This window comes from Heloderma suspectum, chromosome 5 (genome assembly GCF_057233095.1).
Source record: "Heloderma suspectum isolate Gila_16-S chromosome 5, 16-S_ref, whole genome shotgun sequence".
NCBI lineage: Eukaryota > Metazoa > Chordata > Lepidosauria > Squamata > Helodermatidae > Heloderma > Heloderma suspectum.
The window spans coordinates 230,451,250-230,473,405 of record NC_139462.1 but is presented as its reverse complement, the minus strand read 5'-3'; the positions used below and the strand labels follow the sequence as shown (position 1 = coordinate 230,473,405).

General features: G+C 51.3%; 1 protein-coding gene across 1 annotated transcript in view; it reads right to left on the bottom strand.

The window, feature by feature from the left end:
* The window catches only part of LOC146345266 (tumor necrosis factor receptor superfamily member 16-like), a 57,624-nt gene that overhangs the window by 8,718 nt on the left and 26,750 nt on the right, over positions 1–22,156 (bottom strand). The window contains exons 2-4 of the mRNA XM_084855116.1: positions 15,955–16,087; positions 13,644–14,027; positions 4,233–4,455 (exon numbers count right to left, since the gene is read on the bottom strand). Coding sequence (XP_084711242.1) covers positions 4,233–4,455; positions 13,644–14,027; positions 15,955–16,087 — 740 coding nt within the window. The remainder of the gene's footprint in view (positions 1–4,232; positions 4,456–13,643; positions 14,028–15,954; positions 16,088–22,156) is intronic.

The following is a 22,156-nucleotide window of genomic DNA, read 5'->3' as shown; positions in this document are numbered from 1 at the left end:
GGACCCCTGCTTTAGACAACATCGTGTCCCTCCAGTTTCGCTTCTGTGTCTAAAGACCACTTTGGGCGAGTTTTTTTTACAGCAGGGGAAATATGGTATTATTTGTGAAAGTGAAAGAAAACGTTTTCACTTGTGTAGTTGTGCTATTCCGCTATACTACGGTGCCACCTAGAGGTTATGTAGAGGAAAAGCACTAACAGAAACACTCTTAGTGTAGTGCTCAGATCTCAATTCTGTGACGAAACCGAAGGGAGATACACCAGATTCACAGGCTCGTGTAGAAAAGCCCTCCAGGGGTTTGGGCCTGCAATTCCATCAGCCCTAGCCAGCATAGCCAATGGTGAGGAATGATGGGAGCTGTATGCCAAAACATCAGAAGGGACAAGTTGCCGGCCCCTGGTCTAGGCCAGTAGCGAGTAGCATTCTAGCCTTCTTTGTTGTTGTTGTTGTTACTATGAGCCTTATACTGCATCTTATCCAAATTACGAGGCAATGGCCAAAAATGTCCCCTCCCACCACTTCCCCTCTGTAACATGTTATTCAGCTTACTTGTGTCCTGGGGGGTTGTGGTCTAACACCTATGTAGGGAATCACGTTGGGGAAGACAGATGTACAGTATATGACAGAGGAGAGACAAGAAAAGAAGGGGAGGAGAGGGATAAATATAGAAAGAAGATGCATGTTTTCCTAGTTATGCATACCAAGAGCTTGATCAGATGAGGCCTTCAGGGAGCAATGCTGTGCACGTTTAGACAGAGAAAAGTCCTACAACTCCCAGCATTCCCCAGCCAGATGCAGTATCTGTTGCACGGCTGAAGTTTTCTTCCTGACACAGTCTCCCATCCGCATACCTACCTGCAGTCCCTCCCCACTGCAACCCCTTCCCAACCCTTTCCCTCCTCCTCCCAATTGTGTCTCCTTCTGAGCACGCGTGCAAGTGAGCCAGTTCGCCTGTGTGCACCCCTTTAAAAAAAAAAATGGGAAGGAGGAATTGCGCTGGATGCTGGGGAATGCTGGGAGTTGTAGGACTTTTTTCTGTCTAAACGTGCATAGCATTGCACCCTTAACGTTTGATCGCCTTGCCCCGCTTGCGTGACTTTGTGAACTGTCCACACAACGCCGTCATGGTCCTGCAGCCACCGCATGATTTCCCCCCGCTTTGCCCGGATTTCTTCCCAGTGAGCAAAATCCGTCAATGTTTTCTGGCGTGCCATAGTATCACAAAGAACCACTGGTGCGGTCCCTGTTCTGGGGACCTTGCGGCATTTCCATGGGGACACAGTTGTGATGCTTATTGTGCTGTTTCTGAATGGGCGTGTCCGTGTAGCACGATTTTGCTCCCCTATGTAATTTAATTTCGGGTTGCTGTAGTACAAACCGGGCTGTTTTTCTCTTGTTTTTAAATTTTGATATCCCAGTACTCACACACTTCTGGTGTCACCTCCGTTTGGAAATGTGCATTTGCAAACTTCCACCGTAACCATCTTGCGCAATTCCTCCTCCTCATTTTTTTTTTTAAGCCTTAGGAGAGGCATTTCAGCCTTTTAGAGTGGTGAAAAAACTGCGCAAAAGCTGGAAAACCACCCAATGATTGGGGGAAAGGGGTGTGTGGCCATCTGGGCAACTCCAGAGGGCCAGATTGGGTTCTCTGTGGGCAGAATTTGGCCCTCAGGCCTGAGATTCAACACTCCTGTACAACATGCAAAGTAGGTCTCTACCACTGAGTTACTTTCCTGCCACTTTAGCACACCATGGAATGCGCAGCAAGAAAAACAAATCTATCCTTGCTTTCATCAATATAGATGACCAACCAAATCAGCAGGAGAAGAAAACCCTGCCACTTGGTCAGTTGGCTGTCTGCATTGGGCTGGCATCAGTAGATAAGGAGTGGATGATGGCAAATGGCAGAGAACTCAGCGCAGGGATGCCATTTTCAGTGGCAGCCCTTGTTCCTGATCGCAGGCAGTTCCCTTCTTAGAACATGCGCATTTTCTGCGAAAGCACACCTGTGCGTGCTGCAATATTGCAGCAGAGGGGGGCACTCAGTGAGTTCCGCTGTCTAAACTGTGCATGTTCTAAGGAAGGAACTGCCCAACGATCAGGAACTCAGGGCTGCCACTGTAAATGGCCTCCCTGCACTGCTGCCTAAAAGGGAGATGTGGAGGCAGCTGGTGGCCAGTTCTCCAAAGCTGCATACTGGAAGATTCCCTGCCACAGGTGCTCAACACCGGTGGGCCAACAGAGGAACAGACACAGCCTGGAAGCTGAGAGAGGCCTGGGAAGCCTGTTTCACCATCTCGCTGGCAGGCCGAAGCCTGGCTTGGAGGGAGGCTGGTGGTGATGTGTCGCAACTGCCTGTGAGAATATAGACTGTGAGGCAGAGTTGGCGCCTTGGCTGAGGCAAAGGGAGAGGGTTTCGACAGCGGCGGTAGTGGCGCAATCTACAGAGCAACAGCAGGAGGGTCCTTGGCTCGGGGTCCGTCCGTGTGAGAGGAATATAAAGAGTGCAGCCGTGTGGGGGAGAGCCAGCTCGGAGGGAAATAAATCCGCTCCAAAGGCAGGCACAAAGAAGGGGCTTTGCACTTTCGAATAGAACAGCAAGTGGCTGGGAATCCTTTCAGCGAAGGGCCCATTAATCTCAGCTTCCCTCGCTGGTGCAGAGAAGAGGCCGGCCTAATCTCGGCCTGCGGAGCCCAGAGCGGGGCTTAATCCTATTCAGGACTGGTCCCCAGCAGCGAGCCCGACGCAGCAGGGGATGCACAGCCCTGCTACAAAGAATGCCAGCGCTCCTGATACGTGTGTGTGTGTGTGTGGGGGGGTGCTGGGTGTTTGGGGAGGTGTCTTTTCATGGCTGCACTGACACAATTGCTCCCTTACCCGTACAAGGGTCAACTCAGCACCTGTGGGGCTGTAAGGGCGGGCATGGAGACAGTGAATTCCCCACAGCAGATGGCCTTGGTCTGGCACCGAAGGGTCCTGCTGCCGGCTCGTGCAGTGCCGGTCCAGGTTCCGGACAAGATGCTCTCATGGGGACTTCTCCCTCAATACATCCATCTTCTCACCCCCATCGTCCCCAGCTGCTACTGCTCCTCATCCTGCCTCTCCTCATAGCTGCCACCTGCTTGCTTGACAGGCAGGGTGCCAGCAGGCCGTGGCATCCGCTGCTTCTCCTCCTCCCCACCGCCACCGCTGCCTGGGCCAGAGCGAGAGGCAGGCGAACGAGCAGGCTGCACTGGTGGCGAGGAGCAGCCTTGCCAGCGGGCCCCTGCGGGCCCTTGGCACGTGCCTGATCACGCCCACCCCTGACATTGGGCCCAAGCTTGTGCGCACGCGACTGAGCACACAGGGGACACACACACACAGGCCAACCTCCCCAGGAACCCCCCTCATGCCCCGCTACCTGATCCTTGTCGCTGGAGATGCCAGCGATTGAACCCGGGGCCTTGTCATGCAGAGCAAGTGCTCCCTTGCTGAGCTATGGTTCCCCCCACTGAGACCTACATGGCCATCGGACATGACCCAGAGCTTGGGCCGAACCTAGCAGGATCCCGATGACATCTTTCTTTAGACACGCTGGAGTGATGTTTGATTTTTTCCCCTAAGGAAAGAGCTTTTCCAACATCGAGAGGTACAGTCCCTGCAGAGAGAAAACTAGAGTGTCGGGGAAAAGGCGAGCCAACAACACTTCTTTCTACCGTGCCAGGGTCCTATGCAGGGGAGGCTGGTGGCTCCGATGTCAGTGGAGCGGTGCATCTGCTCCAGGTTTCAGTCACAGCCAGTCAGAACTCTAAAGGAGCTCTCCACACTCTCCACAGGAGCACCTTGGATAGCTCTTTTAGAGTTCTGACTGGCTGTGACTGAAAACCGGAGCAGATGCACCGCCCCCTGACATCAGAGCCATCAGCCTCCACGGGTCCTATGTGTAGGGAATATCTGATCACGTGAACCCTCACCTGCTGTCTGAAGCGGTACAGCCCTGGCATGGTTTAGCACCTCCGTGAGAACAGGGGTTACATGTTTTCTCCTACAGTGCACAGGGCTGAGCGCCCTATTATGGGATTCCCAACCTGGAACTTCCCACTATCCCAGCTTCCCCCAACCCGCACCCTCCAGAGGTGTTGGACTACGACTCCCAGCATGGCTGGGGCATGATGGGAGTTGTAGTCTGACACTTCTGGAGGCCACCAGGCTGGGGAAAGCTGCCCTGCCCCTTCCATCCCCACCAGAGGTACCATTTGAAAGCCACGTAGGCGAGGAGTCCCACCACCACAGCCGCCAGGATGGAGCAGTAGACAGGGATGATGTTCTTGCTGTTGTCCTCCGCCAACGGAGGGACAAACTCTGACGTGGAGGAATTGGGCGTGGCGCTGCCTTCCGAATCCAAAAGTGGCGTTCTTTTCGGGAACGTCTTCCGGGTCTCTCCCTCAGTGCGCTTCAAGATCTGCAGCTCTTTTTCTGCACAAATAAACATAACCAACATGGTTAGACGTGGAAGGTGAGTAGCGTGGCCATGTGCCCCCTTTTTGTACAGTCCTCGGGTTGCAGGATGGCCAGACAGTCCTAGCTCCGGGCTTTTGAGGGTCTTTGGGCAAGATACACTGAATGGGCCCCCTCCCTCAGGGAGTCCACCTTCTCACCACCATCGGCACCAGCTGTTCTTGCTCCTCCGCCTCTTCCCCATCATTGCTACCACTTGCTTGCTTGGCAGGCAGGGAGCCAGGGAGCAAGCGGGCCCTGGCGTCTCCTGCTCCTCCTTCTCACCACCAGTCCGGGCCAGAGCGAGAGGCAGGGGAACAAGCAGGGTGCAAGGGTGAAGAGGAGGAGCAACTTCAGGGGGCTCTAGTCAGTGGACCCTGCTGGGGTGTGGGCCCTTGGCAGGTGCCCGACCGTGCCTACACTTGATGCCAGCCCTGCTCTCCTCTGTTTTGAAGTGCTGTCCAGTCCAAGCCTCGTTTAAAGATAAACCCCCATAGCAACAGAGAGCAGAGGGGCCTTGGAGTTACCCCTCAACAGCACCTGGACAGCAGACTGAACAAGGCACACAGGTCACCTGGTCACCGTCTTCCACACTAGGGTGAGATGTACTCCATTCCTATTCAAATTATGGTACTGATTTCTACATTTGCATCCATACATATAAATTTGCATAGGTAACTTTTATGCAAATTGGTGTCCTCCTTTCTCATCTGTTTTGGCGATGCGTATCCTCTTGGGTGGGGGGCAATTCACAGGTGACCACCCTAAAGCTGAGGTGAAATTCAGCAAGCGCTGTTGACACGCAACCTTGGTTTATCTCACAGGAGTCAAGAGAAGCGAAGCGGTTATCGCTGCAAAATTACTACAGCAGCAGATTTAAAAGCCAGGGTTAAAAAAAAGAGAAGACACAAAGGAAGCAGGAATGAATCCCACTTCCTGGTTTTGCACTTCCTGTGGAATATCCAAAGCAGGAATTGCCACAGGTTTCCACAGTGAAACGCACAAACTCCAGATGTCCGTACAGCGAAGTCCCGATTTGGGCGTTACACAGGAAGCACCAAAAGAGGAGGTGTGAGTCTCTGACACTTCCCCACCCCACTCATAAGTAACAGCCATCCTAAATTTCGGATATTCTGTGTGTGAAAACACATATGGTGAACATCTTGACCACAGATATTTCTTTCCGCCATGTTCCAGTGGAAATTGTGACTCTGGTTGTGAAGATGAAGTGAGGCGATACATGTGCAGAGGCTGGGGAAAACAGGAGCGAGGGTGGGGAAACCCTCTCAATCCTGAAGCATGACGAAATGGTTGCGAAGTCCACGTGGAAGTGGAGAGAGGGTTATGAATTGGGAAAACATTTGATCTGTCTGTTTGGCTGACTTGGAGTTTAAAGGCTTTTAGAGAATGACTGATGACTATAATATCCCTCGACTTCAGCAACGCTTTCCACAAAGTGCCCTATATCCTGATGAGCAAACAAGCTCAAAGTGGGCTAGATGAGACAACGATCCGGTGGATCCACAGCTCGCTACAGAATCGGACTCAAAGAGTGCTTCTCAGTGGGATCGTCTCCAACTGGGGAGAGGTAATGAGTGGGGTACCACAGGGCTCAGTCCTGGGCCCAGTGCTCTTCAACATTTTTATGAATGACTTGGGGGAGGAGGTGCAGGAAATGCTGATCGAATTTGCAGATGACACAAAATTGGGCGGGATAGCTAATACTTTGGAAGACAGAAACAAAATTTAAAGTGATCTTGATAGACTGGAGCGCTGGGCAGAAAACAACAGAATGACATTGAATAGGGACAAATGCCAAGTTCTGCACCTAGGAAAAAGAAACCAAATGCACAGTTACAAGATGGGGGATACGTGGCTCAACCACACTACAAGCGAGAAGGATCTTGGAATTGTTGTTGATCACAAGCTGAATATGAGCCAACAATGTGATGTGGCTGCAAAAAAGGCCAATGCTATTTTGGGCTGTATTCATAGAAGCATAGCGTCCAAATCCCGGGAAGTACTAGTTCCCCTCTACTCAGCACTGGTTAGGCCTCATCTGGAGTACTGTGTTCAGTTCTGGGTGCCACATTTTAAGAAGGATGCAGACAAGCTGGAGAGGGTTCAGAGGAGGGCAACGAAGATGATCAGGGGACTGGAAACAAAGCCCTATGAGGAGAGACTGAAAGAATTGGGCATGTTTAGCCTTGAGAAGAGAAGACTGAGGGGAGACAGGATAGCGCTCTACAAGTACTTGAAAGGTTGTCACAGAAAGGAAGGCCAGGATCTCTTCTCGATCATCCCAGAGAGCAGGACACGGAATAATGGGCTCAAGTGACAGAAGCCAGATTCCGGCTGAACATCAGGAAAAACTTCCTGACTGTTAGAGCAGTAGGACAATGGAACCAATTACCCAGGGAGGCGATGGGCTCTCCCACACTGGAGGCATTCAAGACGAGGCTGGACAGCCATCTGTCAGGGATGCTCTGCCTTGGATTCCTGCATTGAGCAGGGGGTTGGACTGGATGGCCTTATAGGCCCCTTCCAACCCTACTATTCTATGATTCTATAGCTGTCATTCAGTATGACAGAAAATCTACAGTGCAGAATCTCAAAGTCTAGCACCCATCCTGACAGCCTGAAGAGTCTCCCACTCATTTATAAAGGAGCATTTTTGCTGTATTTGCCTTGGATGCGGAAAGTGGTGCAGTCTACTTTGCATACAAAAGTGAAATTAAGTAAATAAATAAATAAATAAATAAATACTATGTCCATGATGAAAATGGGCACTTGGGTGACTGCCGCTGCCAAAAGTAAGTGAAGAAAGAGAAGCTGAGCTAATTTATTTCACGCTGGCTGGGGATGCTAGGAAATGTAGTCCAACACACTTGGAGGGCACCAGGTTGGGGAAGGACTGTGAGCACTACTAAATTCTGATACTCGAAACAAATTCCTGGGCTCAGAATTCTTTAATTCTAAAGGTGCTTCCAGATGTGGCTTTTATTGTGCAATCACTCTGCTTCATACACAGAATTTTACGGTAGGCCCAGCGGTCATTGTCTTCACTTGTAATATTTTTCCGCCATTTCTTCTGCCTTTTTTTCTTACCAATTAAAAAACCTGTTAAGGAGGGGAAGGCAGAATTGCTGCACAATGTCTTTTGATTGGGAGGTCTAAGTAGATCCTGAAAAGCTATAGGCTGCCCACCCCTGTTCTAGAACATATTCGGGGGGTGCAGATAAACTCAAGGAATGGAATGTGCCCCCTTCTCCTTCCATCTCCTATCAGTTTGTCTAACACCCCCTTTCCTGCTTTACTTTGGTCTTTCCAGGTGCTTTTTGCCAGTGACAGCCAGTGTAGTGTAGTGGTTAGAGTGTTAGATTGGGACCAGGAGATCCGGGTTCTAGTCTCCACTCGGCCATGAAGCTCACTGGGTGACTTTGGGCCAGTCACAGACTCTCGGCCCAACATGCCTCACAGGGATGTTGTAAGGATAAGATGGAGAGGAGGAGGAGGCCATGTAAGCTGCCTTGGGTTCCTTGCAAGAGGGGAAAAGGCAGGATATATATATATAATAAATAATACATGCACCAAAGCTTCCAAAATAAGTCAGAGCTGGAGATGGCTTTCAGGGCTTGAAAGAAACACCCACTATGTATACTGGAAAGACACAACCAGTACTGGCTCCAGGTTTTGGAGGTCCCTTGGGCAGGACACCCTCCTTGGCCCGCTCCCGCGGCGAGTCCATCTTCTCGCCGCCATTGCCACCAGCTGCTCTTACTCCTTCTCTTTCTCGCCATTGCTCCCACTTGCTCGCCGGACAGGCAGAGAGCCAGGGAGCCAGTTGGCAGCAGCATCTCCTTCTCCCCAGCACCGTTGTCTGGGCCAGAGCGAGAGGCAGCTGGACAAGCAGGTGAAGAGGAGGAACAGCTCCAGGGCAGAGGGGTCTTGTCAGTGGGCCCCTGCTGGGGTGTGGGCGATTGTGCCTACCCTTGATGCTGGCACTGGACAGGACTGTTTCCAGGGGTTGCGATGGGGGGATGCCTGGTCTGTGAGGAGCAGCTGGACGGACGAGGAGGGGAGAGGGAAGACATCTCTGCTTTCTCCTCTCCCCCGTCCCCACCTGAAATATGTTGCTGGGCACAGAAGAGCTATGAATATGTAACATTTATTCAGCAGCTGCGGTGTTCTAGGCCCTCCACACAACACAAACAGTACAATCCTGATCAAACGATGCAACAGAAGCCTAGAATAGCCAAACGTTGCTGAGCTCCGCGCGACTGGTAACCACTGTTACCACTGGTCTCAAAATGGCGGCCCCCTCGCTTTCAGTCCTCTGCTGGGTCTTCCTGGAAATGCTTCCCTCCAGGCATCAATTCATGGAAGCCTTGGGTTCCTGGTCTTATTTCACACACACACACACACACACACACACCCTGAATCTTTAATCTTATGCTTGCTTCCTTGCTTGCTTCCTTGGGAGTACACGGCACAGGACTTCAGAGTAAATACGCCTAGGATTTTGGCTGCATACTGAAGATCACCTCCTTTTTACTCCAAATTACTCCACATTAATTACACTGGAATTATCACTGAAGAAAATAAGGATGGGAGCGGGTGTAGCCTCATAGCCTAGAGCGTAAGCAGGGAAATCACATTTTCTCTCTCAGCCATGAACTTACTAGGTGGCCTCAAGTAAGCCTGAGGGTATGCTGAACTCTTTCCCCACCAGTCATTCTTCTGCTCAAACTTGCTCCCTCCACCTTGATTTTCCACCTCTGGAGGAAAAGGTATGGGTGCCAGTGGAGGCGGGTGGCTCCGATGTCAGTGGGGCCGTGAACGTCGCAACCACCAGCCTCCACTGGGAAGGGGGGGCCATCTGGGGAGCCCCAGAGGGCCGGGTTGTGACCCCAGGAGGGCCGCACTTGATCCCCAGGCCTGAAGTTCCCCACTCATACCCCAAATGAATCAGGCTGAGTGTTACACTGGTGACCCAGTAACATGATTACTTCAACCCACTGTGCAAACCAGTTAACCTGATTCAACCCACATGCGTCATGTCCCCATCCCAGTTGACCCACATGTACGTATTGCTTTGTGTCGACCGTTCAGGGATGTTCTTCCCTAGGGCCAGTTTGCGGCCGAGGGCCCACAAATGGCAGTGGCAGTTTGTGGCAGCCCCAGAGTGAAGCATGTGGGCCGGCCTCCCACCTCCTTCGTGTTATGCTCTCATCTGCTTCCCTCCTTGGGAGACAAGAGACAAATCCTCAACATGCTCTGGGTAGGGGCAGAGCATGTGCTGGTGTCATATGCACTGGTGTGTGCTCTTTCGCTTACACATTTTACAGACGTGTGTGGCAGAATCCTGTGGTGGTACAGTGGACTATACCACCAGATTGCAGGGGGGAGGTGGCATTTTTGAATGCTCCCCACACATCATATGTTTAAAAAACACTTCCCCAAGTAAATAAAGGAGAAAGGTAGCAGCTTAGCCAATTCATATTTTTCTATCTGCAGTGATGTTTTTTGTGCAAGGGAGCATTACAAAAAATGGATCCCCAGCTGCAAACAGAAGTGGTATGAACAGAAGTGCTCAACTACTTCATTCCCAACTCATTCTGCCCAATGTGAAGGCCAGAGGTGGGCAGAAGGCTGATCTCCAGATGCTTTGACCTTCAGCTCCCAGAAGCCTCTGCCAGCATGGCCAATGGTCGGGCATGCTTAGAAATGAAGTCCCTAACATCTGGAAATCTACTTTCTGCCCACCTCTGGAAATCTACTTTCTTCCCACCTCTCGGATGGGTCAAGTACAAATGGGGTGGTAGAATCCCGAGAGAGTTGAAGTTCTCTGCAAGTAGAAAGGTAGCACATCTAGGGATGAGTGGTTGGAGAAAATGTGGGATTTTGCTATGATGGCAAAATTAACGTATTATATTAGAACTGCTGAAAACCCCCGAAAGGGAATATATTTGTAAAGAATTGGACATGCTTTATTAATTTCTGTGGATGTAAAGCAATATATCCAAATATTCAGTTTTGTTTTTCAATAACTTGATTTAGTTAGATATAAAATGTATGGAGATATATATATAGATAGATATAGATATAGATATAGATATAAGGTAACACATACAGGGAAACAGTTCTAGGCCTTACTGCTCTCTGCTGTACTCGTTTTCTACTCGCAGGGTTGTCATTTTTATTTTTTTGGTTTAAAAAAACAGAGCAGCATTCCAAAACACGAATACGCCCCCCCAAACCCCCAGCAGTCTGAAGTGTTACAGTCCTCCTCAGGACTCTACCACCTCAAGTACAACAGAGTTCAGACTTGGCTGCAGCCCATGTGCCAAGAAATGGTTAGCTCAAAACGGTTGAGTTTTTCCTCAAAAAGACCGGATTCCAAATTGGTTGCCAGCCCCTCTTTCAATGCTGTGGCTTTCCCCAAAACCCTTTTCAGGTTTGGGGGAGGGAGGAACAGGAGAAGGGGCAGAGGCACGGAGAAGGGAAATGCGTACTGCAGAACGGCGTATATCTCCAAGCGGCATAGCCCCTATAATATCGCTGACAGGAGACGGTTCCCCTGCTGTTCTATTCTCTCCTTTCCCCCCACAATACAAACATCACACAAGGTTCCTGTCTCACTTCGAGACTCATTCATACCCTCTTCACCCACAGGCACGCACACGTAACCTGCCCCATGCTACCAGCAGGCAGAACCCGCTCGCTACCTGTCTTGCCTTTTAAAAATAAAACCCTTCAAAGGATAAGAGATCACACAGCAACGGGCCGACAAACCGGCAGAGCGAGGGGGTAATAATGAAGGCCTCAAAAATTGCGACTGATCTCCCCTTCCTGCTCGGGCGCAGCCCCGCCACTGTAGCCCCCTTAATACACTGCTTCAGAAGGTTTCACAAGACACACAGAGCCCCCCCACCCCACCCCGCCAAGTGGGATTAAAGACACGGACCTGGGACAAAAGAGGGATTAGGGGGCAACCAAGGAGACTCTGTTCTAGCAGACAAAAAATGCCACTGTTGCTCTAAAACAAAGGCCAAAAGACCGGGGAGGAGAGAGCGCAAGGTAACTCTTTGGAAAGTAAGTTCCTGATGGACTTCGATTCAGAGAGCCTCCTCCTCAAAAACTCTTGCTTCAGAAGGTGGAGGTGCATAGATGGCTGTTCTGAAGGCGGTGAGGGCCTTTAAAGAAGCAAAGCAATGCCTTTACAGAACCAATGTCCGTTTGGGATTTGGTACGTGCAGGCTTCGAGATTGCACAGAGCTCTTGGGCATGTCAACTTGAAAGGGAACTTCTTCTCAGGTACACTAAGAGCAAGGCTAGCAACAACTCCCCCCGAACCCCCATCCCCCAAAACACAACCCAGCAAAGACTAAGGGCACAATCCTATGCATGTTTAGACAGAAAAAAAGTCCTACAACTCCCAGCATGCCCCAGCCAGCATGCTGTCGGACTTTTTTCTGTTCAAGCGTGCATTGGATCGTGCCCTAAGTGACGTGTTGCACTTTAGCTCGTGGCCCTCTGGCTGTGGTTGAACTGCAGATCCCATCATTCTTCACCACTGGCTGTGCTGGCTAGGGCTGATGGGAATTGCAGTCCAACGAAAACAACAACCCTGTCTTTATCTCTGCTGTCTTTTCCGTCCATTTCAGGCAAGCTCCAGCCAATGGCACTCGTCCCCCCACCCCTGCTTAATAAAAATCAGTGTGTGTAACTGTAGGCCACCAGTAACAAATATAGACGTCGGTTTCACATGAGGTTGCTCAACAAGAGCTCACTTGCAGAGGCTTGGCAAGTGACAAGATTCTCCAGCCCTGTTAAGGCCCCATTTCAAATACAGCACCCACTTCGAGCATTATGGGTGGACATTATGTTCCCTCCTCCCTTTGTGGGTTCACTGACCCCCCCACATGTGCTCACACACCTGATAGTCTCACCCCGTCAACGCCCTCACTGGCCACACTCCCCTCCTGGCTGTGTATTCGGCGGCCATATTAAGGACCCTTATGCTTACGAGCATCCGAAAGTAGATCTCTGCCATGTGAGGGTGGATCCTGGGCTGATCAGGCCTTCTCCCTCTCCCACTCATACGGAGGAGCTCTGCGCATGGAATCTGTATGTGCGCCCCCTTTATACGGCTGCCGGACACACGGCTGGCAAAGGGTGCGGCAGTCCTGGACGCTGCGCAAGTAACCCTGTGAGCCCCTCTTGCAGACTTTTAAAGCGCCAAAGGAGTCAATCAACGCCCCACTTCTCTTCTTTTCAGTAACTGGCCCATCTAGGAGCTCATAGTAATGGCCGGCTTAAGTGCTTATTTGATCTATGTGTAGAACAAGAGGAAGAGCGGAAATAGCACATCGTAGCAAAGGAAATGGAAAGAACCCGTCAAAAGTTCAAATCTCAGCCAAAGAAATGTTGTCCTGTGTCAGCTGAAAACAGTGCCAGCTCCAGGTTTCGGAGGGCCCTTGGACAGCTCCGTGGGCCCCTCCCTCCGTGAATCCAGCTTCTCACCTGCTCTCGTGGCTCCTTCTCTGTCTCCTTGTCGCGGGTCCTTGCTTGCTTGGCAGGCAGAGAGCCAGGGAGCAAGGCGGCCGCGGCATCTCCCGCTCCTCCTCCTCACCTCTGCTGTCTGGGCCAGAGTGAGAGGCAGGTGAACAAGCGGTTGCCATGGGGAAGAGGGGGAGCAGGTCCAGAGGGCTCTGGTCAGTGGGCCCTGCTGGGCTGTGTGCCCTCAGCAGCTGCCTGACCAGGCCTTCCCTGGTTGAAGGCCTGGTCAGACTTGCAAAGTTCCTTCAAACTTGCAAAGGCTGCTTATGCCAGCCTTCCCCAACACAGCACCCTGTAATTGTGCTGGACTACAACTTCCATCATCCCCGGCCAGCACAGCCACTGCAGTCCAGCACATCTGGTGGGGGCCAGCTTGCGGGAGGTTCACGTATGCCCAAGGCTGTGTCACGCTCTGACTTGGAATTTTGTTTGTTTTTAGTGCAAAGAAACACAAGTTCTCAAGCGGCTGGACTTTGCGCTCCATCGCACCTTCTGTGGCCCTGCAGAACTGCATGGGCGTTTCCCTGCCCACACCCCCGTTCTCAGCGGCGTGCATCATACTGACATCTTTGGCTCACTCCTGTGGCGTATATACCTATACATACCCATGCACAGAGTGTCCGAGAGAGGGCTGCAGGCCTGGATCATGACCTCGTTCTCGCCGCACTCCTGCTGGCAAGCCAGGCACGGCTCTGAAGAGCTCTTCACCTCCGAGTAATAACCGTCGGGGCATTTCTGGCACACGGCATCGGTGCTGGGGCCGCAGGGCTTTGTGGCCCCATAGCCTTCTGGGCACACCTGGCAGGGAAGACACAGCCTGCCGCCGTCGCTCCTGTTTCCCGGAGGAAGGTAATGGCCCCGGGGGCAGCTGGTGGCACAGACCGTGTCGTGGGCAGGGGTGCACGCATCCTGCATGGGCACCAGGCCCAGGCACATCGAACACGGGCGGCAAGGCTCCGTGGCGCTGGCGATGGGGGAGAACATCACGCCTGTCATGGAGAGAGACAGAGGTTATCAAGTATTCCCTCTAGCAGTGGTGGGGAACCTCAAGCTGCGGGCCAAATGGGGCCTTCTTGGGGTCTCAAACCAGCCCCCTGGGGTTCCCCTGATGGCCTCACCCTTTTCCCCATGCCCCCCCCATCGATTGTTTGATGTTTTCCCCCTTTTTATTTCCCCAGGCATTTTAGCTTTCTAGACTTTTAGCTTTGCTGTTTTAAATCTGTGTTTTAAATTACTGCACTGCTGCTAGGTCTTATTCTGGTTTTAGTCTGGTTGTATTGTTATACTGTGGTTTTAATGTTTTATATATTTTATATTGTTTTATTGTGTGCTCCTTGGTTTTAATTCTTGTGAACCGCCCAGAGAGCTTCGGCTATTGGGCGGTATAGAAAGGAAATAAATAAAAGAAAAGAAATAAGCTAAATTGTGCTGGTATTTGCAGTCCCACCTCTTTTGCCTTTGGCTCCGCCCCATTTGCCTTGGGCCCCGCCCACCACTGGAATGCAGCCCTGAGACCTCCTCCAAATTGAATTTGGCCCTTGTGCTGAAAGAGGTCCAACACCCCACCAGCAGTCCAGTGCTGAGAGGCATTAGTCCCACCGCCAACTACTTGATACCATTTTCAACTGGAGATCCCAGGGATCAGATCTCGGACCCACCTCTGCCCTATATAGAGAGGGAGGCTCAATTCTGAGGAGTGGAGAGGCTGTCCCTTGTAGACCACGCCACTGTCATATTTGTTTATTTAGCTGGCCCCATTTCCCTCTGGCAGCATTGCCCAAGCCAGTGCCATCCACATCTGGCGGACTACAAGTCCCATGAACCCCCAGCCCTGCAGTTTGAAGGGAGCTAAGCACACACATTTAATAGCCAAAGAAAACTGGAAGAATTCAATTAGCATTCATGCTTCGCATTAGGAGTCAGAGTGCCTTCTACCAGCTGCCGGACCTAGACTCGGTTATCCATGCACTAGTAACCTCCAAGCTGGACTACTGCAATGTGCTTTACATGGGACTGCCCCTGAATCACAGAATCATACAATAGTAGGGTTGGAAGGGGCCTACAAGGCCATCCAGGCCATGAAGACAGTCCAGAAACTTCTATTGGTGTAAAATGAGGCCACAGGGATGCTAATCGGGGCCAGAAGGTCTGGACATGTTTACACCGCTTTTGTGCTAGTTGCATGGGCTCCCAGGATGTTTCCAGGACCAGTCCAAAGTGCTGGAGTCTCCAGATGTTTTAGATTAACAAGTTTGGCTAGGAAAGGGATGCAGAAAGCTATTTCCCCACAGTGACGATGGAACTTTCCAGTTGGGGTTCCCTAGGGAACATCCAGCAAATCCTGGGCCTGAGCACCTATTTTACGCCGTCAGCAAAACTAAGCGGTTGAGCTTTTTCTGGACTGCACCACTTCATACTGCAAATCGGGGGATGGCATTTTTGAATGCTCTCCCACATGAAAACAAGCTGAAAAGAAAAACAAGCACCTCTTTGTACGGGTAAAACTAGCGCCGAGGGGAGCGGGGCAGGTTAGACTCTCTTCCCTGACGTGCTGCTTCCCCACAAGACAGGAAGGTGCGTATTCTTCAGTGGAGGCTGGTGGCTCCGACGTCAGTGGGGCAGTGAATCCACTCTGGGTTTCCGTCAGAACTAGTCAGAACTCAAAAGGAGCTATCTGACTGGTTCTGACGGAAACCTGGAGCGGATTCATTGCCCCACTGACATCAGAGCCACCAGCCTCCAGTGGTATTCTTCCCAATTGCACTCGATAATGTGACCTACGATCTGCATCGTATACTCCAAGAAGAACCCTTCCATGCAGTTTTTCAAAACGCACAGATCAGCTTTAAGTGACCTGGCCATGCCACTCCAAGGTCTTTCTCTCCCATCTTCCCCCCCCCCACTTCTCATACTCACTTTCTTGGCATGGTTCACATTTGGTGTTGGTAATGCCACAGGGAACAGTAGCCCCATAGCCTGGGGGGCAGAGATCACAGCAATCTCCTGTGGAGGTGAAATGTCCATTTTCGCAACCCTGATGTGGCAAAACCTGAGAAGATAAAACAACACAACAGAAATAGGTGAGCCAGAGGAACTGAGGGAAAGAGCTTGCAGAGCGTATAAACGCAAAAGAAACGGAAGCAGTTGCACCAGCCAATTCGAGGTGGGGGGACGATGACACTTTCCTGCTTCCAGTCTCCATTCCAGATTGCCATTTGAGTGCCCATCCTGCCAGAGAGGGAGGCCCATTTTGATTTTCCCTTCAGCTGCAAAACTGTCTCCAGACCAGCCCTGGATTTCCGTATGCCCCGAGGCAAAATTAAAGGGACACGCTTTCTGCCAGAGAACCGCTGCCACTTTTTCCTTAGGAACGCACACAAGAGCCAGACCTCCGCTTCCCCGACAACGTTTCATCGGCCCGGGAAATCAGCCCAAGCAACGAGAACATCGCTCTCCAGGAACACACCACCGGTCAGCGGCCCAAGATGGTTGAACTGGGAAATGGCGGCACGATACGGGCAAGGCAAGAACAGCAACAGAACATCCCGTTCATGCCGACCAGACAGTGAAGGCCTGACTTGGAGCATCTCTACAGCAGCCTAAAATCCCGCATTTAAAACGGGGCTTTCTGCTTCCGTTTTAAATGCAGGATCAGGAGGGACTCCCTTGACATGCGCTTCCTTTCCCCCCTTGTCTGAGTCTTCGATATGTTTCATCATACAACTGCTAGATGCTGCTGTGGTCCAGCTCCTCTTATTGCGGCTTTTCCTCTTTTCACAGAGGGAACTCACGTGCTGTAATTTGATACCTCATGATCTCCGATCTTTTTACAAACGGAATAAAGGTCATTTAGAGTGGGAGATGCCCTGGAGGTTGACCATGTCATCTAAAGGACACACAACCTTCAGTGAGTAACCAATCTCAATAGGAGGATAAAAGCTCTGTGTGAAGAAGCCCTTGGATCAACTGCAGACCCTTGAGGGGTGATGTCTGGCCCCGAAAATGGCAGTGAAAACGGGGTGCAGAGGGAGGGGGAGCCGTGGCAAGCAATGGGATGTGTTAGCAGCCCATACAGGGTGGGGTGGGGCATGGCCTCCCTTGGCCTCTTCTCCACTCCCTCTCTTCTCAAAGGCTGACATAGCACAGCCTGGCCTATTTATCTCTCTAGAGATAAATGTCTCTATTCCACTGCCAGGTTTGTGGACTTCCTGGGAGTGTTAGATTGGCCACTGTGGGAAACAGGATGCTGGACTAGAAGGGGGAGGCAACCTGGCACCTTCCAGATGTTTTGGACTACAAGTCCCATAAGCCCCAGACAGCCTGACCACTGGTCAGGGGTAATGGGAAATGTAGTCCAAAACATCTGGAAGGCACAAGGTTCCCTTCCCTCCAGCAGGGCTCTTGTAATATTCTCATATTCTAACACAGGGGTCTTGAACCTTGGCCTGTGGGCCAAATCTGGCCTGTCAGGTGTCCCAAGCCCCAAAATATGGCCCCTGAGAGTTTCTCTGAAACTGACACCGGTGTCTAGTCGGCTGGGGACGGAGCTTCAGCTCCTTGCACGGCCCCTGATCCCACCCCTGGGTAGGAAAACGGGAACCTCAGTCATAGAAAGTAGTTTTCAACAGCAGAATACAACGAGGCACGCTAAGGGAAATTATGCAAAGACATGTTCCCTTTGCGTAATTTGTACAGGTTACAGAAAAACAAAAGATGCACCTCTCGGCACAGGGCTGGCTTTGCCGGGGCGGGGAATGGGACAGAACGCATTCTTTTGAGCACTGCTCTGAGAGGGTCAGGGCAGCTCATCCTCGCACAAACTGTCCTTCAGAAAGAGCTGCACACCCCACAAACTTCAGAGACTGTGGCGTTATTCTTCCTCCCGGCCTCACTTCCTCCCGTCTAGATCTCCACCCCGGAGGGTCTCTATTAATAACCTTTGGAATGCAGGCATCTCACACACCGAAACACCTCTCAAACCAAAAAGGGTGGGCCTCTCCCTCCCTCTGCTGAGGAATCCAGCTAAGAAGCACGCAAGAGGAGGCCTCAGATGTGAAGCTCCACAGCTGGCACTGGCCGAACCTTTTTCCACCCCAGCCGCTAGATCTCAGTCGACAGGAACAAAATGGCCCTGTGTTCCTCTCGCACTGCAGAACCCCGTTCCAACAAACCCTGACCCCGGGGCTGCGTCTGTGCCGAGAGTCCAAACCTGTTCTAATTAAGCCGAAACCTGCCCTGTCCTTCCCCTCCAATTTGGAAGGGAGACGGCCACATTGCAGTCTGGGACCTGATCTATACTTCTTGCAAAAAGAAAAACTAAAACGGGAAAGAAACCAGAAGAGCACACAGACCCACAGAGACACATACACAACCAGAGTCCCTGCTCTGCCTGGGTTCATCTCCCTTTCTCAGGAGCCTCGCCTTGAAATATCTTCTCTCCTCTGCCTTCGAGCCAAGAACAAAGAAAATTAATTGGCTTGCCCTGCATCTGGAGATAGTTAATTATTACAGGGCCATCTTGAAAGCATAGTGGAAAAGCAGGGAGGAGGAAGGGGGGGGGGATTGCATGGGGTATGCACTCAGTTCACAGTTTACATGAAGCCCTTTGCAAAGCAGAAGGCAGCCCTGTTCCGCAAATTAGCCTCAGACAGGTTTCCACACCTTTAGTAAGGGCCCATCCTGCCTGTAGCTTACATGCCCCCTTCCCCACTTTAGCAAGCAGGTGTTCAGACTTTGACTGTTAACCTTTGGTTTTCTGGGTTCTGATTTGTTTCTTTTAGGGTGTAGCTTTAATACACATCATCTCAGAACTCATGCCTAAGTAAATGTGACATCACTGTGTGGTCCATTCTTACCTAACCTGGGGTCTTCCAGATGTGTTGGACTACAATGCCCAGGACCCCCAGCTAGGGGTTCAGCACATTTGGAAGGCACCAGCTTAAAGAAGGCTGGGATGGTTTTTCCCAGTGTACCCCTGCCTTCAGCTCCTCCCCCCAGTTGCTTCCCCACTGTTGGATTTTAGACTGTAAGCCCCTTGGGGCAAAGACCTGTCCTCTTGTGCTCTGTAAAGCACCATGCACATGGATAGGGGTGATATCATTAAATAAACAGTCATAGCGACGTCCAAGGGATGACTTGCAACCTAGCTGGGTCTGTAATTAGCAGTGTGCATGAGTCCTAACAGTGCAATCCCATACATGGGTTGGATCCAGGTTTAGTCATACTTAAGAGTAGATCCATTGAAATCAATGGGATTTACATTAGACAAACTTCAGTCCCGTTGATTTCTGTGGGTCTGTTCTGACTAAATCTAGATTCAACCACATGTCTACTCAATGAGTTCAATGGGACTTGCTCCTAGGTAAATGTCCTCAGGATTGCACCCACCATGGAGCAGTCCTCAACTTGCTGTTTGCAGACGCCGCAACAGCTCATGTTCATTTTCAAGGGCTGATAACACAGGTTAGATGGTTATGCTTCTCCAAACGTTTCTCTCACCCAGATGCTTTTCCTTTCAACTGCTGCCGGACAGCCGACTGCACTGAGTGGGTCTCAAGTGCTCTATGAACACCCTCACATCCTTTTCTCCAGCTGATTTCCAAAGTCTGAATGGGCCATCCATCCAAAAGGCGTCCTGGATTCCCCCTTCTAGGAACCAGGGACCTTAAGCAGGGACCTGCAAGGCTGCTGGAGAGGCCTGACTGAGTCATGAATGGATGCAGGACACCTGGAGCCTCTCCCATGAAAGGGCTCCGCTGGTCTTCATAGCTCCGTGTGCGGCTTTAGAACCCAGAGGGGGAAGCTCTTCCCCCGTCCCACAAAAAAGATTGCACTGAGGCTGCACCCTCCTCTCCCATGGCATGTGGGAAATGCAGTACTAGTCTAGCAGGCCTCCTGTGCTTTACTCTGCGGAAAGGGAAACGGGGCTCTGCAGGCAGGGCGTCCCATGCATTGGAGGGGGCAAACTCCGGTGTCAGCTCGGCCAAATTCTGTATTGGGTGTGAGCATGCACGCACAATATTCTCCAGATCCTAGCTGCCCCCTTTTCCCCAAACTGTTGGACTACAAATCCCAGCATGCCTGGCCATCGGCTGTGCTGGGTGAGGCCGATTGGAGTAGAACTGTTAGACATCTGGCGGGCACCAGGGTTGGGAAGAGGCTGATCGAAGCCCTTTGCAGAGGTTCACTGGGATAACAGGAAGCTGTGGGGTGGAGGACATTGTAGGGTGTCCTCTTTTATAGAGGGCAGTCCTCTATTTGCAGGGCAGCCAAAAGACCGTCCTCTGTTTTGAAGGTGTCTTCAGTCTGAGAGGCTGCCCACCTCAAGTCCAGTCTAAGGATAAAGAACCATCAGAAGGAGCCCTTGCTTGGCATGCGGAAGGTCCCAGGTTTGATCCCCGGCTTCTCCAGGTAGGACAAGGAAAGAATCCTGCCTGAAACCCTGGAGAGCGGCTGCCAGTCAGTGTAGACAATACTGGCCTAGATGGACCAATAGTCTGACTCGGGATAAGGCAGCTTCCTGCTCCTAAGAGTGAAAGGGCCTTGTCCCCTGGCCACTGCCTTCCCCACTGCTGAGAGCAACACCTGGCTCTCGTTAAACTTTTAAATGGTGGGGAGCCCTGCTTCTGCAGTGATCTCGCTGTAATAAGGTTCCTTCCTGTAGGCACGTTTGTTGTGCCCACTTCAAACGTACCCGTGGGCCTGGTGTGGGCAGCCGGCACCATGGGAAATTGCCTGGGCTCCATCACTGTGGCAATCTGCACCAATGCTTGTCCTGGTCCCTTCCTGCAGGACAGCTGGGTCTTGGAAGCCACCATTTTAACTTTCCCCCCATGTCCTGGAGTGCCCCAGAGAACACAGCCAGGGGACACTGTGCAAAATACCTGCCCAGACCCTAAGATCATCTTTAGGGGTCCTTCTCCAGGGGCCCTTGCCAAAGGAAGTGAGTCGGGTGGCTACCAGGAAGAGGACCTTTTCTGCTGTGGCACCCCAACTGTGGGGAGAACTCCCTAGAGAGGTTCACCTGGAGCCTACGTTGTGCTCTTTCAGGTATCACGTAAAGACCTTTTCATTTTCCCAGCATTTTAGCATTATAGCCTTTTAGCTTTGCTGTTTGAAATCTGTTAATGTATTTTAAATCTCTGCATTGCTACTAGGTTTTATTCTGGTTGTATTTTTATACTGTAGTTTTAAGCTTGTATATTTTATCCTGCTTTGATTCTGTGCTTTGCTGTTTTAATTTTTCTGAACCGTCCAGAGAGCTTTGGCTATTGGGCGGTATAGAAACATAATAAATAAATAAATAAATAAATAAAAACTGAAAGGGTGCTTTCCCAAGGCATTGTGGCTTTTGTAAATGGTGACTCCTGGTTGGGGCTGCCATTTTTCCCCAGTGCCTCAGAGCAAGAGTGAGTTGGGCACTCTGAGACATTGTGGGACATTTTAAATGGCAGCTTTCCAGCAGCCTATGAATGCTACAAGTTTGGCCCATCGTTGGGCGTGGGGATGAATGGGGGCATAGGAGGCAGCTCAGAGGACACTTTGCCAAGGTTCTCCAGCTGCTGCTCCCTGCCCTAGAACCGTACCTCAGGTTTACTGCTGAAACTGTCACTGCTCATCACAGAGGGTGTTGCATAGCCTAGGCCCAGACGGCTATTCCACTTGCAAGGCCAACGGGCCCGATGTTAAAATCTGGGCAGATTTGCCCAGGACACCAAATCCATTGGTGGAGCAAGCTGGACAGACAGGGGCAAGCAGACTCCGTACAAGCAGGAGGCACGCTGGACGGCACGCGACATAAACTGTTCTGCTGTCCAGCCTTTATCTTGGGGTGGGTGGGCAATCTGTGGCTCTCCAGATGTTGCTGGAACTCCTTTCACCATTGGCCACACCAGCAAGTGCTGATGGGAGTTGCAGTCCAACAACATCTGGAGGGCCACAAGTTGCCCACCCCGGTTTGATCTAGATATATCATCATCATTGTCCCATGTACAGTAATGCGCTTAGCCCTAGGATTAATCCAGTCCTGTTGTTGTTCAGTCGTGTCCGACTCTTCCTGTAGGTAAAACCGGAGATGGACTCACACGGTGATTGAGGAATAGGTTATGGGGGAAAAACC